General features: G+C 45.9%; 1 protein-coding gene and 1 pseudogene across 1 annotated transcript; both read left to right on the forward strand.

Moving 5' to 3' along the window:
- The first annotated feature begins 4,731 nt into the window (after window positions 1-4,731).
- LOC125549338 (uncharacterized) lies at window positions 4,732-6,590 on the forward strand (annotated as a pseudogene).
- A 44-nt stretch (window positions 6,591-6,634) lies between these two features.
- Window positions 6,635-7,708, forward strand: LOC147981901 (uncharacterized). Its single transcript, XM_087514152.1, has one exon. The coding sequence runs from the start codon at window positions 6,781-6,783 to the stop codon at window positions 7,576-7,578; it is 798 nt and encodes a 265-aa protein (XP_087370278.1). The 5' UTR covers window positions 6,635-6,780; the 3' UTR covers window positions 7,579-7,708.
- The last annotated feature ends 9,206 nt before the right edge of the window (window positions 7,709-16,914 follow it).

Here is a 16,914-nt window from a genome sequence, read left to right on the forward strand (position 1 = left end):
GTGTGATGTTACTCATACTACTAGTAACATGCAACACTTCATTTATTAGCCCATAGACTCATCTCTCCCTTCTTCTCTCTCCCCTTTCTCGCTCTGGAGCACGCCCGCGTCGGCCTCTCCCGGCTCACGCACCTCGCAGGACCAGCAGCAGCTGCAGTTCCAGCCGGCGCTCGTCCTCGCAGAACGTGGGCGGAGGGCACGAACGCGGCAGGGCGGCGTGAGCATGTGCGTGGGTGAGCGGGCGAGCACGGGAGGCGGGCGCGCGTGCTGGCGAGCACGTCCGGGCGCGGGCGAGCGCACGGCGACAAGCATGAAGTGCAGGCGCGCGCGGCGGGGGCGGGGCCGCGCGTGGTGGTGGAGCGAGCGGGCGGGCGAGGCCGCGACGCGCGTGGGCGTGCGCGGCGCGAGCAGGCGGGCGAGGCCGTGGCGCGCGATGGCGTGCGACGCGAGCGGGCGGGCGGGCGAGACTGCGACGCGCGTGCGGGCGAAGGCGGCGGCGCGGCGAGGCGGCGATGCGAGCGGGCGGTTGCGGCGGCGTGCGCACGAGAGCCGGGGTGCGCCACGCACCTCCAGGAGGAAGGCGTCCATGCAGTTCCTGAAGGAAATATGCCCTAGAGGCAATAATAAAGTTATTATTTATTTCCTTATATCATGATAACTGTTTATTATTCATGCTAGAATTGTATTAACCGGAAACATAATACATGTGTGAATACATAGACAAACAGAGTGTCACTAGTATGCCTCTACTTGACTAGCTCGTTAATCAAAGATGGTTATGTTTCCTAACCATGGATAAAGAGTTGTTATTTGATTAACGGGATCACATCATTAGGTGAATGATCTGATTGACATGACCCATTCCATTAGCTTAACACCCGATCGTTTAGTATGTTGCTATTGCTTTCTTCATGACTTATACATGTTCCTATGACTATGAGATTATGCAACTCCCGTTTGCCAAAGGAACACTTTGTGTGCTACCAAACGTCACAACGTAACTGGGTGATTATAAAGGTGCTCTACAGGTGTCTCCAAAGGTACATGTTGGGTTGGCGTATTTCGAGATTAGGATTTGTCACTCCGATTGTCGGAGAGGTATCTCTGGGCCCTCTCGGTAATGCACATCACATAAGCCTTGCAAGCATTGCAACTAATGAGTTAGTTGTGAGATGATGTATTACGGAACGAGTGAAGAGACTTGCCGGTAACGAGATTGAACTAGGTATTGAGATACCGACGATCGAATCTCGGGCAAGTAACATACCGATGACAAAGGGAACAACGTATGTTGTTATGCGGTCTGACCGATAAAGATCTTCGTAGAATATGTAGGAGCCAATATGGGCATCCAGGTCCCGCTATTGGTTATTGACCGGAGACGTGTCTCGGTCATGTCTACATTGTTCTCGAACCCGTAGGGTCCGCATGCTTAAGGTTTCGATGACAGTTATATTATGAGTTTATGAGTTTTGATGTACCGAAGGAGTTCGGAGTCCCGGATGAGATCGGGGACATGACGAGGAGTCTCAAAATGTTCGAGACGTAAAGATCGATATATTGGACGACTATATTCGGACATCGGAAAGGTTCCGAGTGATTCGGGTATTTTTCGGAGTACCGGGGAGTTACGGGAATACAGAGAAGAGTATTGGGCCTTAATGGGCTTTAGTGGGAAGGAGCCAGGAGGTGGCGCGCGCCCCTCCCAAGCCCAGTCCGAATTGGACAAGGGGTTTGGGGCGCGGCCCCCCTCTCCCTTCCTTCTCCACTTCCCTCCTTTCCCCCCTTCTCCTAGTTGGACTAGGAAAGAAGGAGTCCTACTCCCGGTGGGAGTAGGACTCCCCTTGGCGCGCCCTCCTCCTAGGGCCGGCCTCCTCCTCCCTTGCTCCTTTATATACGGGGGCAGGGGGCACCCTAGAGACACAAGTTGATCCACGTGATCATATTCTTAGCCGTGTGCGGTGCCCCCTTCCACCATAGTCCTCGATAATATTGTAGCGGTGCTTAGGCGAAGCCCTACGACGGTAGAACATCAAGATCGTCACCACACCGTCGTGCTGACGGAACTCTTCCCCGACACTTTGCTGGATCGGAGTCCGGGGATCGTCATCGAGCTGAACGTGTGCTAGAACTCGGAGGTGCCGTAGTTTCGGTGCTTGATCGGTCGAGCCGTGGAGACGTACGACTACATCAACCAAGTTAACGCTTCCGTTGTCGATCTACAAGGGTACGTAGATCACACTCTCCCCCCTCTCGTTGCTATGCATCACCATGATCTTGCGTGTGCGTAGGAAATTTTTTGAAATTACTACGAAACCCAACAGTTCCACATGCTCAACACTGCCCACGACGCTAGCGGCGCAGCGAGGAACGCCTCGATGTCCCCGTGCCAACTTGTTCCCGCCGGCAGCGCCAGGAACGTGCCGAGCGACAGTGTGTTGGACAGCACGGCGTCGATGTCGGCGGGGAAGAACTCGATGGCGGCAAAGTGCCAGCGGTAGAGGCGCTCGGCGTCGGGGGGGGGGGGGCTCGAGGCGCACGATGGAGGCGCGCGCGCAAGGGCTTGAGGGCATGGCGGAACACCGGGTGCACGAGAGACGACGACGTGAGGCGCGCGGCGCGGCGAGGCGGCGGCGCGAGCGGGCGGTCGCGGCGGCGGCTCTTCACTACTATGGGACGGCCACGACGGGCGAGTGGGCGCGGGCGGGGAGGAGGTGTGCCGGTCACGGCGAGCTGGCGCGTGCACGACGCAGCGCGTGCTGCTGTCGACGGGCCAAATGCATACGCCGACAATTTGGGGTTGGTGGCTGCGTTGGGCGCCTTCAACAAAGCCCGGACACGCACGTCTGTTTTGACACCCATTGTCATCCCAAACGGATGAAATCCGAACAAAGCACTAATGCATGTAAGGCCAACTCCACCGCCCGACCCCAAAACGGATGTCCGCTTTGTTCGTCGGAGGAGGGTCAAAACCGTGAGATCGATCTTGACCTGATTTCCGTGTTGCCGTTGATGTGTTGCGGTTGTGGTTGCTATCCGGCCGGCTGACTCTGTCCGCCCACCCCGCCGCTCATCCAGGGGAAAATTCCTAAACGTAGTAGACTTGACCCGATTTTTTACCGGCCGGCCTAATTCAACACTCTTCGAAAGTGCGGGGGGGGGGGGGGGGGGGGGGTTAAACCAAATCACATGCTTTCTTGAGGTCAAATGTTTACGTGACCTTGCACGTACGCACCTACGTACGTACGGTGCTCCTCGTGTTGCACAGTTGCATGGTGATGCATGCTGGTGTGCTCCCATATTTAACAAAATATAGCATGAATCATTTCCACAGATATGCTACTGCAGGTATACAATCTAACCAGAAGAGTAGCAAATCGACTGGCATGACAATACCAGCATATCTAATGTCACATATGGATAACTCAACTGATTTTTTTGGAACAACTATTATCTTGTACATATTTATGGTCACATTATACATATGGGTAAAATGGTCTTTTCACGTGTACAAAATGCACTAGAGTGTTATATAGGGAAAACAATTAAGATTAGAGATCATATAGGGAAGAAAATTTTTTCCAGTGTCAAATAAGAAACACAATTTTAAAAGAGTGTAAAATAAGGAATTCTCTCTATATACATACTGGGCTGTATGAACATGCATGCATGCAGCACAGGCACACAGTCTGGATCGAATGCAAGTCAAAGCCTACCGCCACTATCGCCTTTTTTTTGCGGGGTTACCGCCACTATCACCGGCGGTAAGCTACAAAAGCTACCGCCACTAGCTATGTCGGTAGGCCTTGCGTACTGAGCAAACGCCGTCTGTATATTGACTAACGCCTATCGCCATTGATCTTGACAGTAGACAGTGAAAACCTATCGTCAAAGACGATATCGGTAGCGAAAGGGTCAGATCTGAAAATATTTTTAAAATGGGATCAAATTGCGCTAAACATTGACAAAAGGGTCAAAACAGTGAAATCGGCCGTCGGAGGAGGGTAGGCGAGCAATTCGACGTGATCGGGTCAAGATCGATCTCATCGGCGGCACTGTTGCGCGCCCGACCAACATGTCTTTCTTTTCTTTCTTTCTTTCTTTCGGCCCTGCTGCTGCTGCAGCCGGTGCCGGCCGGTCTCTTCTTTTCTCCCTTTGTGATACTAGGCTGACAGAGCGAGCGAGTGGCCACTGATCATGGCCTCGCCTTTTCCCTTGCGTGCCCACGGTTGCCCGTCCCGTCGCCGGCCGGACTATCAAGGGAGTAGGGTCACATGCATGCGTACAGTAGGTTCGGTTATCTCTAATCTAATACCATCCTCCCTCCCTTCCTCTGCACCCTCTGCTCTGCTGGTGCATGCATTCTCTTGTGCTTATCCTGGAAGATCTCATAGTGATCGCGGATTTGATTTGAGATTTGACGGACCCAAGCCAAGCATAGGATATTGAATTCATGCTCCAACCAACTCATCCAAAAGTCCGAACTGATGGAGGGAGGCGGGCAATATATTTCAACACTCCCCCTCACGTCTAGCCTATTTTAGTCCTTAGACGTGGGATCGATGTACGCCGCAGAATCGTTTTTATTTAATACTGCGTTGGCAGGGTCTTGAACTCAAGACCTCTTGGCTCGAATACCATATTGAATTCATGCTCCAACCAACTCATCCAAAAGTCGGGGAGAACACTTCAGAGTCAGTGGCTAGGTGGGAGGGTGTCAGTTATGCGCCACCGCCTGCCGTGCGCCGATCTTCCCCATCTCGCCGTCGGATGCCTCGAATGAGGATCCAGTGCTGCTTGCGAACAGGCGACCAAATAAGCAGCTCCCCTTTGGGAGCTGCAGCCCCCAATCGAATCAGCAAGAGCATCAGCTCTTTAGGGAGCGGTGATCCGCAATCAAGCGGCTCCTCTCCGAGCTGCGACCGGCAATCCAAGCAATCAAGCGGCTCCTCTCTGAGCCGCAGTCGGAAATCAAAGCGGCTCCCTTTTTTAGTGGCTAATCCGGAATCAAACCAGTCCTTTCCAGATTACAATCAGAAACAGGCCCTCTTTCGAATTCAGTCTCCGAGTCTCTATTGGTGGCGAGGACCTAGCGGCTATATATAAATATCTGGCCGGGTGGACGCCGCCATACTTCTCCCAGCCAATCTTCGGAGGAGACCAAGCGGGGGCAACTCGTGAGCCTTCATCAGCTGCCAAATTCACGGTGACCAATTCTTCTCCTGCCTCGGCGGATCTTCGTGGCAGCCATGGGGAAAGGCAATAAAGATGATAGGCTCAGCGCACTGCCTGATGACATTCTAGTCAACATTCTTGATTGTCTCAATGTCCCCGAGGCTGCAAGAACCAGCATCCTCTCAAGACGGTGGAGTCAGCTCTGCGCTAAGCTCTCTCGTCTTATAATAAATGCTCTGGACTTCCTGCCTGAGGTTGTGTTACGCACCAACATCTCTGTTGATGAAGTGGTTAAGATCAATGCAGCTGTGGCTGAAGCGACAGAGAGTGTACTGGCACGTAGAAATCCAGGTGAACACACCATCCACCTTCTTTCTACGACGTTCTACCTGAGAGGTGATGTCCCCATATTCATTGGACATGCTGTTGGTCATGCCATGTCAACACACTTGGTCGAGAATGTCGAATTCAGTATTAGGACAGGGAAGGATCATGTCGCTGAAATTGAAGGTGATGATGAATCGGTCACCTAGGCGAGAGAATTCATGTTGTTCTTTGATGCTTTTCCAAATGCATTTGGTGGTCTCACAAGCCTTGACCTGGGGAATTTGAGGTTTGGTGAATCAGGCATATCCTGCATCCTCACCACCTGCAAGCGGTTGAAGCATCTGTACTTGTACAATTGTGACTCTGGTGATGGCAGCACGCTGCAAGTCGAACACGCTAATCTCAGTGTGCTTTGTATCGTCAATTGTTGTCTTGCACAAGTTAAGCTGAACTGGCTCCCTCAACTCACACAGCTGGCGTTTGACGGTTGGATAGAATTACAAGATCCACTGGTTCTTGGTCATGTTCCATTGCTTGAGGCTGTATGCCTCACGAATGTTGGCCTTAGTGTCAACAAGATGGTCAAGTTAAGTACATTTCTTAGCAGTACCTCTGTACAAGATCTGAAGTTGGGATTTTGTTCCGAAAAGATTTGGGTGCAGCCAGAATGTCCGACGGAAAGTCTGGCATCTGTGTTCCGACAACTAAGGTTTGTGAATCTAGTTGAACTTCTTGAAGGGTATGATCTCACCTGAACAATGTTCATTCTTGAAGCTGCACCCTTTCTGAAGGAGCTATACATGACAGTATGGGATCATGTGTGTCATATGGAATTGGATGAGGAGAAGCGGAAAAAATTACAGTATAGTGAGAACAAGGGTGTAGAGTGGGGCTCGACTGCATCTGATTTCCAACACCACAGTTTGGTCACACTCGTCATATTTGGCTTTGAATCTGAAGAATACTTTGTTAGTTATGTCAAACGTATTATGGCGGCGGCGATCAATCTAGAGGATGTGTTCCTGTATAGTAGGTTGGACTTGGAGTGTGGCAAGTGCCAGGACTTGAAGCCGACAAGGTTCCCCTAGACTAAAAGGCAGAAGATTTCATTGAAGAAGAGAATCACTACAGGGATTGAGTCGTTTGCCATAATCCACTCGTCCGGGCCGTCGCGCCGCCGCTGCTTCCTCCCGCCGCCCATCCTGCGGAACCTCGTAGGCGGGCGCGGTGGGGGAGCTGGGGGCCGAGGGGAGAGCGCTGCGGCGGCTGGTGGACAGCATGATGAGGTCAATAGCACCTATTTTTGTGGGTGTTGTGAAGGATAGTGAGAACTTTGACTTCTGTATGTGCAATCCACCTTTCTTTGAGAGTATGGAGGAAGCTGGCCTTAACCCCAAAACTTCTTGTGCTGGAACTGCTGAAGAGATGGCTTGTCCTGGTGGCGAGCAAGCCTTTATAACACATATAATTGAAGACAGTGTTTCTTTTAAGAACTCTTTCAGGTGGTTTACGTCGATGGTTGGCAGAAAAGAAAATCTAAAACTATTAGCATCCAAAGTCCGTGAAGCTGGGGCCTCAGTTGTGAAAACTACTGAGTTCGTGCAAGGACAAACAACGAGATGGGGCCTTGCATGGTCGTTCATTGCTCCGAGAAAAAATGTTATAAGATCCAGTACACCAGGAAAAGTCCACCATTCTTTCATGCTTCAGGGTCTCCGACGTGGAAATGGTGCGTTTCAGGTGTTGAAGTCAGCTGAGACCTTTTTCTGTGCATCTAATCTATCATGTAAAACCGATTCTCTGTCATTTTCTATTGATGTTACATTGCCAGATGAGCAGACTCAGGCTGCAACATTGGATTGTGATGACCTTCCTGGTTCTGTTGAAGACAACTCTACAAAGGTGCATAGCATTGTTACAGGAGCATCCTTCCGTATTTCGGTGTTTGAACAGATGCCTGGCACACTGTTAATCAAAGGTTCATTATTGAACAAGTCACTGTCAGGTACCTTCACATCGCTGTTCTCCCAGCTGGAGGAGACGCTGAAGACGGAGTTCGTCAGCAAGGACCGGTAGCTCAAGAGTCCATCCCCGTCAACGGGGCCTTAATCATGACCAAGCGGATGAGGCTATTATTGTAACCCCTGCTGGCCTGAACTCTTTTCAACGCCAAGAAATGTGAAGCGTGGGCATCACGAGACTGACAGCAATGGCCCTGGCGGCCGGTGATAGCCACGAGCAAAGTCGTCACCGAAGGCGGCCTGCACCACACCCGATTCCAATTCCAATTCCATCTTTTGCTGCGCCGATGCCTACCAGCATGTTGTGTTGCTGTCATGGCGCCCCGTTGCTCGTCCGAATCTCGAAAGCGACTCCGGCAACGCCCGCCCATTCGAGAACCTCGCTCTGATACAATATTGAATTCATGCTCCAACCAACTCATCCAAAAGTCCGAACTGATGGAGGGAGACGGGCAATATATTTCAACATAGGAAGCCATGCTTACCCATCGGATCCCATGTGCACAAACTAATAACCAGCCTCGAACGGCAGACCGCATTGAAACCAACAAACCCGCGGCGAACAAGATCGCACTTCACACACGCAGACGTGACCTGACCTCCCATGCACGCACGCGAAACACAACGCCGACCCATCAATATCGCGATCCGATGGATGGATCGATGTGCCGAAAAGAATCGCGATCTTCCCGATCATGACGGATCGACGGACCCATGAACCCATATGATCTTCACGATCGACGGATCGACGGAGGAGAAATGCTCTGTTGTTCGTTTGACGATATGGAAACGGTGCCCGTCGTCGTCGGGTCTTTTCTTCTCCGGTAAGGTAAAAATGCATCACTTCAATGCATGGTAGGACTTTTTTTCTTTTTCGAAAAGGGGACTCCCCGGCCTATGCATCAGAGTGATGCATACGGCCATCTTATTAACCAAATAACAAAAAGTGCCAACAAGGTTCCAAAGTCTCCAACTGAAAAAAAAGAAAAAGACAGCTCACACAGAGCCTAAAAGGCTAGATACACAAACTAGCCAGAAAAAGACGCCACAACCGGCTGGCTAAAAATAGATAGGTAAACTAATTGCCTATCCTATTACATGACCGTCATCCAAACCGGTTGAAGATATCCCGAACTACCATCTCCCAACGGATAGATCCAGTAACCAAATGCTTCCTGGCCTCCATCGGAGTGAGTAGCGACCACGAACGGATCACTGCTGTAGCTCGGAAAATAACCTGCAAAAATGAATCCGTGATGTTCTGTTAAAAACCAAATCATTTCTGCAATTCCAGATAGTCCACAACAAAGCGCAGACTCCAACCCGAATATGTCTTGCTAAGTCGGGCTCAACCCCATTAAGCCATGTCCCAAATAATGCGTTGACAGAAGTCGGTGGAGTAATATTAAAAGCAATATGGACCGTCTGCCAAAGAACTTTGGCCAACGGGCAATCAAAGAATAGATGCTTAATCATCTCATCCGATCACAGAAACTACACCTAGTAGGTCCTGTCCAATTATGCTTTATCAAGTTGTCCTTTGTTAAAATAAATTGTTTATGGACGAACCACATAAACACTTTAATTTTTAAAGGAACTTTGACGGCCCAGACATACTTGGAAGTTGGAATGGAGTTTGAATTAATACATCAATATACATTGATTTAACTGTAAATACTCCAGATCTAGTCAACTTCCAGCATAATTCATCGGGTTGGTGAGAAAGTTGAACCTCCATCAGTCTCCTAACTAGATGGAGCAATTCTTCCCAACGATTGCCCGCTAGCGACCGTCTAAACTGAATATTAAGGGGGATAGATTGTAATACTGTTGCCACGAACACCTCACGTCGTTGAGCAATCTGATATAAAGACGGATATTGAATGGCTAAAGGTGAGTTGCCAAGCCAAGTATCCTCCCAGAAACATGTACTTGCACCGTTTCCAATAACAAACCTCGTCCTATTGAACTTTGATTGTTTGACTTTCATTAGTCCTTTCCAGAAAGGCGAATCAGTCGGCCTGACTGTGACCTGGGATAATGTTTTAGTCTGCAGGTACTTGCTGCGGAGGATCTGCGCCCACATGGCCTCAGTCCCAAAAGAAAGCTTCCACAACCACTTACTAAGAAGGCATCTGTTCTTAACTTCAAGATTTTCAATACCAAGACCCCCTTGGTCTTTCGGTCGACAGATGATGTCCCATTTAGCAAGCCGGTATTTTCTTTTAAGTTCATCACCCTGCTAAAAGAAGCGCGACCGATAGAAGTCCAGTCTTTTCCTAACACCAACTGGGACCTCAAAGAACGATAAGAGGAACATAGGCATACTCGTGAGCACCGAATTAATCAAGATCAAACGACCTCCGTATGACATGAGCTTACCCTTCCAGCAGCTCAGTTTCTTCTCAAATCGATCCTCGATGCACTTCCATTCTCTGTTTGTCAGCCTACGATGGTGTATCGGAATGCCAAGGTATGAGAAAGGTAAACTCCCCAACTCGCACCCAAACAATTGCCTATAAGACTCCTGTTCATCTTTGGCTCTACCAAAGCAGAACAACTCGCTTTTATGAAAGTTCATCTTTAACCCGGTCAATTGTTCAAAAAGGCATAACACCAGCTTCATATTTCTCGCCTTGGCCAAATCATGCTCCATAAAGATGATTGTATCATCAGCGTATTTAAGGATGGATACACCTCCATCAACAAGATGAGGTACCAAACCACCCACTTGATCATTCTCCTTATCCCTTCCTATCAAAATTGCTAACATATCCACCACAATGTTAAACAGGATAGGGGACATCGGATCTCCTTGTCTGAGGCCTTTATGTGTCTGGAAGTAATGACCTATATCGTCATTCACTTTAATTCCCACACTCCCTTTTTGCGTAAAGGATTCGACCTGTCGGCGCCAGGCTTCATCAAAACCTTTCATACGCAATGCCTGTTGGAGGAATGGCCACTTGACCTTATCGTACGCTTTTTTGAAATCCACCTTAAAAATTACTCCATCTAATTTTTTTGGAGTGGATTTCATGGAGCGTTTCATGAAGAACAACCACCCCTTCAAGGATGTTCCTGTACGGCATGAAAGCAGTTTGGGATTGTTGCACCACAGAATGCGCAATCTGTGTGAGCCTATTGGTCCCGACCTTGGTGAAGATTTTGAAACTAACATTGAGGAGGCAGTCGGCCTGAACTGCTCAATTCTCACAGCATCCGTTTTCTTAGGGAGCAATGTGATAGTTCCAAAATTCAAGTGAAATAATTGAAGCCATCCAGAGAATATATCATGAAACATAGGTACTAAATCCCCTTTAATAATGTGCCAGCACTTTTTATAGAACTTGACCGGGAACCCATCCGGTCCGGGAGCCTTATTGTTTTTCATTTGTGCAATAGCATCAAACACCTCCTTCTCTAAGAACGGGGCAACCAGGATATCATTATCGGCACTAGACAATTGAGGCACATCCTCAGTCCTGGACTCATCGAGGGACACACAATTATCCTCCGGAGGTCCAAATAACTGTCTATAATAATCGGTAATATAGGTTTTGAGATTATCCTGACCTAAAATAGTACCCTCATCCTGTTCAAGTTGAAAGATCCGCTTCTTTCTGTGCTTACCATTAGAAATGAGGTGAAAGAATTGAGTATTCGCGTCCCCTTGGATCACTTTGCGGACCTTAGCTCGCAAAGCCCACTCCAATTCTTCTTCGCGGAGAAGTTCTTTCAACCTCTTCTCCGCCTCATTTTTAACCTGGAGCTCAGGAGGCAGCAAAATCGCGGATTCGGCTTTTATGTCCAGGGCCTGTACAAGAGAAAGGAGCCTATCCTTCTCGATCTTATACACCCCACTGAGGTGCTTAGCCCAACCCCATAAGAAACTTCTCAAATGCCTAATTTTATTCTGCCAATGCATGGTAGGAGTGGTAGCTCTCGTCCTTCAATTCTCGCAGATCTCTGCGTGCCATGATAAAACTTTGGCCGCGTGTGGATGCACATTTCGACAAGGAGTATCTTGAAGATCGACGCGGGGCTGCTGGGCAGGACCACGTTTTTTTCTTTCTTCTAGCAAGTCATCCTTGCAAACCAGTCAAGGTTAATGTGCTCGACAGACACGCCACACAAGTTCACCACCACGCCCTGAAATTCGCCATAGTTTAGCGGCGGTGTACGTGGACCGGATCGCCGGCTCCACCAGCTGAATCTCGCACGACCGATACGAGAAAGATTGCCGGGTCGATCGACTCTTCTCCATTCCTCGGCGGAATACAGTGAGTGAACCATAGACCATATGGGAAAATTTCAGGTGATATCGAGACTTAGATGGTACCGTGATACAGACTTCTTGATCGTTGGATCTCAAATTGGACGACATCTAAAGAGCTATTGTAACTGCACACGATTTTGAAACTCTTGGATGCCTTTGTTGCAAAATGTTTGAGAGCTTCCCATGGCCCTTGGATCTGAGATCCAATGGCTCTCAGGAGCCCGTATCATGGTATCACCTAAGTCTTGGTATCACCTGATATCTTCCCTAGACCATACCACGACGCGCATGCACATGGGACAAGAAGACAGAGACATCTCCACGGATTACGACGTATAGGATCAAACGCTTAACAGGCAAGCCCATCAAGGAAACGATCGGCAGCGAGTCATACTGTAGCTAAAAAATTAAGCAGCCATCGCAGGGGATCAAACACAAGATCTTAACCAACAGACAAGACAGTACTGCCGGCTGAGCTATGAAGGTTATTGAATCTAGAGCAGCATAGACCTTTAAGAAGCAACATCCAACCTAGTTCTGACATATTTTTTGAATTTCGAATGCAAATTTTTTTGAGAAACCCTTGGTGTTTTATGAAACAAAAACACGTTTTCAACTTTGTAAACAAATTTTTTGACAAACAGAAACATTTTGAAAAACAGGAATATTTTCTGAATGTCTAAACAAATTTTGGAACCTGAACATTTTCTGAAATTCCCAAACATATCTTTATTTGTGAACAAATTTCGAAAATGAACAATTATTGAATTTATGAACAAATTTGGAAAGCAGGAACATTTTCTAGAATTCCCAGATTTTTTTTGAATATTTGAACAAAACTGAAAAATGTGAAAGTTTTCAGAATTTGCGAAGAAATTTTGAAAACGGGAACATTTTCAAAATTTTATGAACAATTTTCGAAAATGCATACATTTGTTAAAATTTCTGAGCATTATCTAATTCATGAAAAAAAATTTAAAACACGAAAACCTTTTGAATTTGTGAACAAATTTTGAAACATGAATATGTTTCGAATTTCTGAACCATTTTTTAAAACAGGAACATATTTCTTGAACCGAACATTTTTTAGTTTGTGAACTAAATTGACGAACACTTTTTGAAATATTGAACATTTTTTGAAAATAAGTGAATAGTTTTTTAAATTCTAAACCAATATGAAATTTCAGAAAAACGTTTGTAGAAAAGAAAATTTTCTGAAAAATTGAAAAAATCTGATATTTTCATTTAATTTTTTTTCTGAAACATTAATTGAAAAGAGAAAAAATCAAAAAGAAAAGAGCAAGAAGAAAGAAAAGGAAGACAAAAAAATAGAGAAAAAAGAAAAAGGATAGAAGAATCAAAAATAAAACAAAAAACGAATAAAAAAGAAAAACCGTTTCCGGAACCTTTTAGAAGGTTCCCAAAACCAGTACGGTTGGAACACTTAATAGGCCGGCCCACCCGCGAGCGCACCGTGGATAGCCTGTGCGGAACCCGGACTGTTTGCCGCAGAGAGTGGCAATAGGATTTTCCGTCTCGCATTAAGCTGAAGGAATTTTTCATCTCCTATAGAAACTGGGCCGATCCATTAAATAAAAGAAAAGATAGAGAAAAAGCGAGCGGAACCGGGGTTTCCTGGATAAGAGCTAGCCACAACCACCGGGTCTGGTTCATGATGAAATGTAGGGCGGGACCACCTTTAAGGTAAAAGAGCCGATTTGCTCCATCATTTTTCTCTTTTATTCAGTGTTTTCTCGTATTTTTAATTTTATATGTTTGCTTTAGTTTCTTTTCCTTTTGCTTCTCCGTTTTTATTATTTTTTCTATTGTTTTTTTTCATTTTCTTAGTTTGGTTTATTTTGTGTTCTTTTTCAGTTTTATTTTTTCTTTTGGTTTCCATTCTACATTTTTTCTATATGCCCACAACATTTTTCGAATACACGTTTAACATTTTTGAAATACATTCACATTTTTTAATATATGGTCAACATTGTTTCTATAGACATTTTTCAAATGCTTGATTATCATTTTTTTCATACAAGATTACCGTTTTTTCATATATGGTCTACATTTCTTCTATTCATGTTCTTTAAATGCCTGATTAGCAGTTTCCAAATAAAAACATTAACATTTTTTAATACATGGCCAACACTTTTTCTATATACATTTAACAATTTCCAAACGCTTGATTAACAATATTCAACTACTTGTTCAACATTTTTTCAAATGCTTGATTAACTTTTTTGTATACATGATCAAATGTTTTCATCATTTTTTAATACATGGTCTACATTTTTTCTATACATTTTTTAAATGTGATTAACAGTTTTCAAATAAAAATATTAACATTTTCGAATACATGGTCAACATTTTGTCTATACCCATTTAACATTTTCGAAATACTTGATTAATAGTATTCAAATACTTGTTCAACATTTTTTCTAATGCTTGATTAACATTTTTTATATACATGATCGAAAATTTTCATAATTTTTTGAATACATGGTGAACATATGTTCTATACACATTTAACATTGCCCAAATACTTGATTAAAGTTTTTCAAATACTTCTTCAATTTATTTTCAAATTATTGATTAACATTTTTATATACATGGTAAAAAAATTCATCATTTTTTAATACATGATCAACAATTTTTCTATACACATTCAACATTTTTCGGAATGCTTGATGAACATGTTTCAAATACTTGTTCAGTATTTTTTGAATAATTGATTAACGGTTTTTCAAATACGTGTTCAACATTTTTCATATACTTGTTCAAAACATTTCAAATGCTTGATTAACATTTTTAATACTTGTTCAAGATTCTCCAAATGTTTTTTGTATTGTGTTTTTTGATAATATATATTTAGGATATTTTAAAATTTTATTTTAAAAAAAATAAAACAAAAAATAAACCTTTTAAAAAGCAGAAAATGAGCTTTTTCATGTCTACACGCTCAAGTAGCCGCATGTATAGCTAGAATAGTTCAAATGTGCAAATGCAGCATTAGTTCTAACCTAAATAAGTTCAAACATTAAACTCCAACATTGTTATCCCTTTGGCCGCCTACATACACTCAATCAGATCTTCCTTCAGTTGCTTGTGAGTTGCTCAATGCCGAATTTGTTGATGCATTTGGACAAACTCATCAAATGAGGCCGGATTCTGGTCTGAAACTTCGATAGGATCACCCATGTTGTCAAATTCAATACCTACGACAACATCCTCACCCCCCATCCTCCACGACCATGTTGCCCTTGTAAAGCTTTTGGGCAGTACTTGCATTTTCAATGCATGTACTCAAGAGTCCGAGCAAACCTACCCTCTTGCTTTCGAGATTGCTAAGAGCCTCTCGGTGTCTGCGACAGTTGGTTCTCTCAGGTACCGAGGTTCAACTACCTCAACCACGGCGGTTGCAAACTTCACCATGCCATCTCCGCATGTGCTCTCAAACATCCGTAGGTACTCGTGTCACGAATCAGCGGTCGTGCCATATGCAAGCACGCAATGCGGCCGTGCACTCCTGGTAACCAGAGAACCCAATCCTTCTCACAACGTCCTTCTTCAATATGAAATAGTCATCAAAAGGACTAGATGTCATGGTAGAGACGACCAAAGACATTTTTGCGCTTCCAGAAGCGCCGACAAAAATTGTTAGCGAAGAGGGCATCAGGGGCAAAGTAGTCAGCCATCAACATAAAATGCTCACATGCCCTGTTGCGATTGAGCACTTGATGAACCTTGACCGACCCCTTGAAATTGAGAAGATGCTCTTTCGCATGCTCCGCGTCTGCAAGGATCGCCTGCATCATCGCTGTCTCATCCGTGTAGTCTTCCTTGTCGAACGAGCCGTCAGACGACTCAACATAGTGCTCGTATATGTACTCCATATCCGAATCTATTGCTTCAAAGAAGAAGGGACAAAAGTTTTAGCATGAACATTTCATTGAACAATTGTCGGGCACAGTGAGTATGGTAGGAGCGGATGGTACCTGTGCAGCCGTAGGAGGAGAGGTGCGAAACAACGGTGGAGGAGAAGTGGCGTGGAGCCCGGGTTGTACCATTGGAGGTGATGTACTCGTTGGGTTCTGGCAGGGTGTAGCAGAGCGGTCGGGGTTGTGGAGCGGCAGCGATGGTAAGGGAAAATGGAAGGAGAGAAAATGAGAGGATGAAGGCGCAGGGTTCAAAAGGGGTTTGGTGGGGTTTTGGGTGGGACAGGGGTGTCAGAGTACTACATGGTTGCTGTCCAGACTCCTGCAAAGCTCCCCCTCCCACTTTGTCTCAGTTTTGTGGGGAAAAGTGCGTCCAGACTCAGTCGGCGGACCGATACAGGGCTGCATTGGATGGTTAAACAGGTCTAAATAGTGCAGCCTGGACAGTTGCGGGCTGTTTGAGGATGGAAAATGCGGTAACTGTATCTTTGCTTGCAGATTTCGTGCTGGCTTCAACCTCGTATTTAAAATTATACACAATAAAATGCCACTAGCCGTGGACAGCGGGTCATGAGAATGCTGTTGCTTTTGGATGCATGTTCTTGTCCACTTAGTTGACACACTTACCATGTTTTAAAAAAAAAGGAGGATGACCCCAGCCTCTGCATCTGGGAGATGCATGCGGCCATTTTATTGATTATTCTTGAGAACCTTACAAAGTAGTATAACAATATGTCTGAATCCATCATCTTGGCAACATCAGCCGCTACTCCAATCCATATGATGAAGGGGTGCAAGCTGGGCCAATTACCCAGACCTCTCACCTAAGCCTAACATCTAAAGCCGGAGGCCTCGACCGAGCCACAACTTCGGTATAGAAACGAGGTCCGAAGAAAAATTTGCGCCCGGATGAAAGGTTCACGATCACAGCAATCGCGCGCGATGGCCAACCGATTGAACCCATCCAGACCAAGGAAGCATTTGCTGCTCAGTGCGGGGTTCTTGTTAGGGACAAGATCCCGATCAACATCCAACAATGGTATAAGTCTAAGAAGGAAGACCCTGAGGTGTCTTATGTCAACGATATGCAGAAAGATGATCTTTGAACCGCGCTGAAGGCAAATTTCACCCTACCGCCAGAGGAGGATCCAGGAAAGCCAGTTAAAGAGCCATT

Source organism: Triticum urartu, chromosome 3A (genome assembly GCF_056163025.1).
Source record: "Triticum urartu cultivar PI428250 chromosome 3A, HENAU_Tu73, whole genome shotgun sequence".
NCBI classification, from domain to species: Eukaryota; Viridiplantae; Streptophyta; class Magnoliopsida; order Poales; family Poaceae; genus Triticum; species Triticum urartu.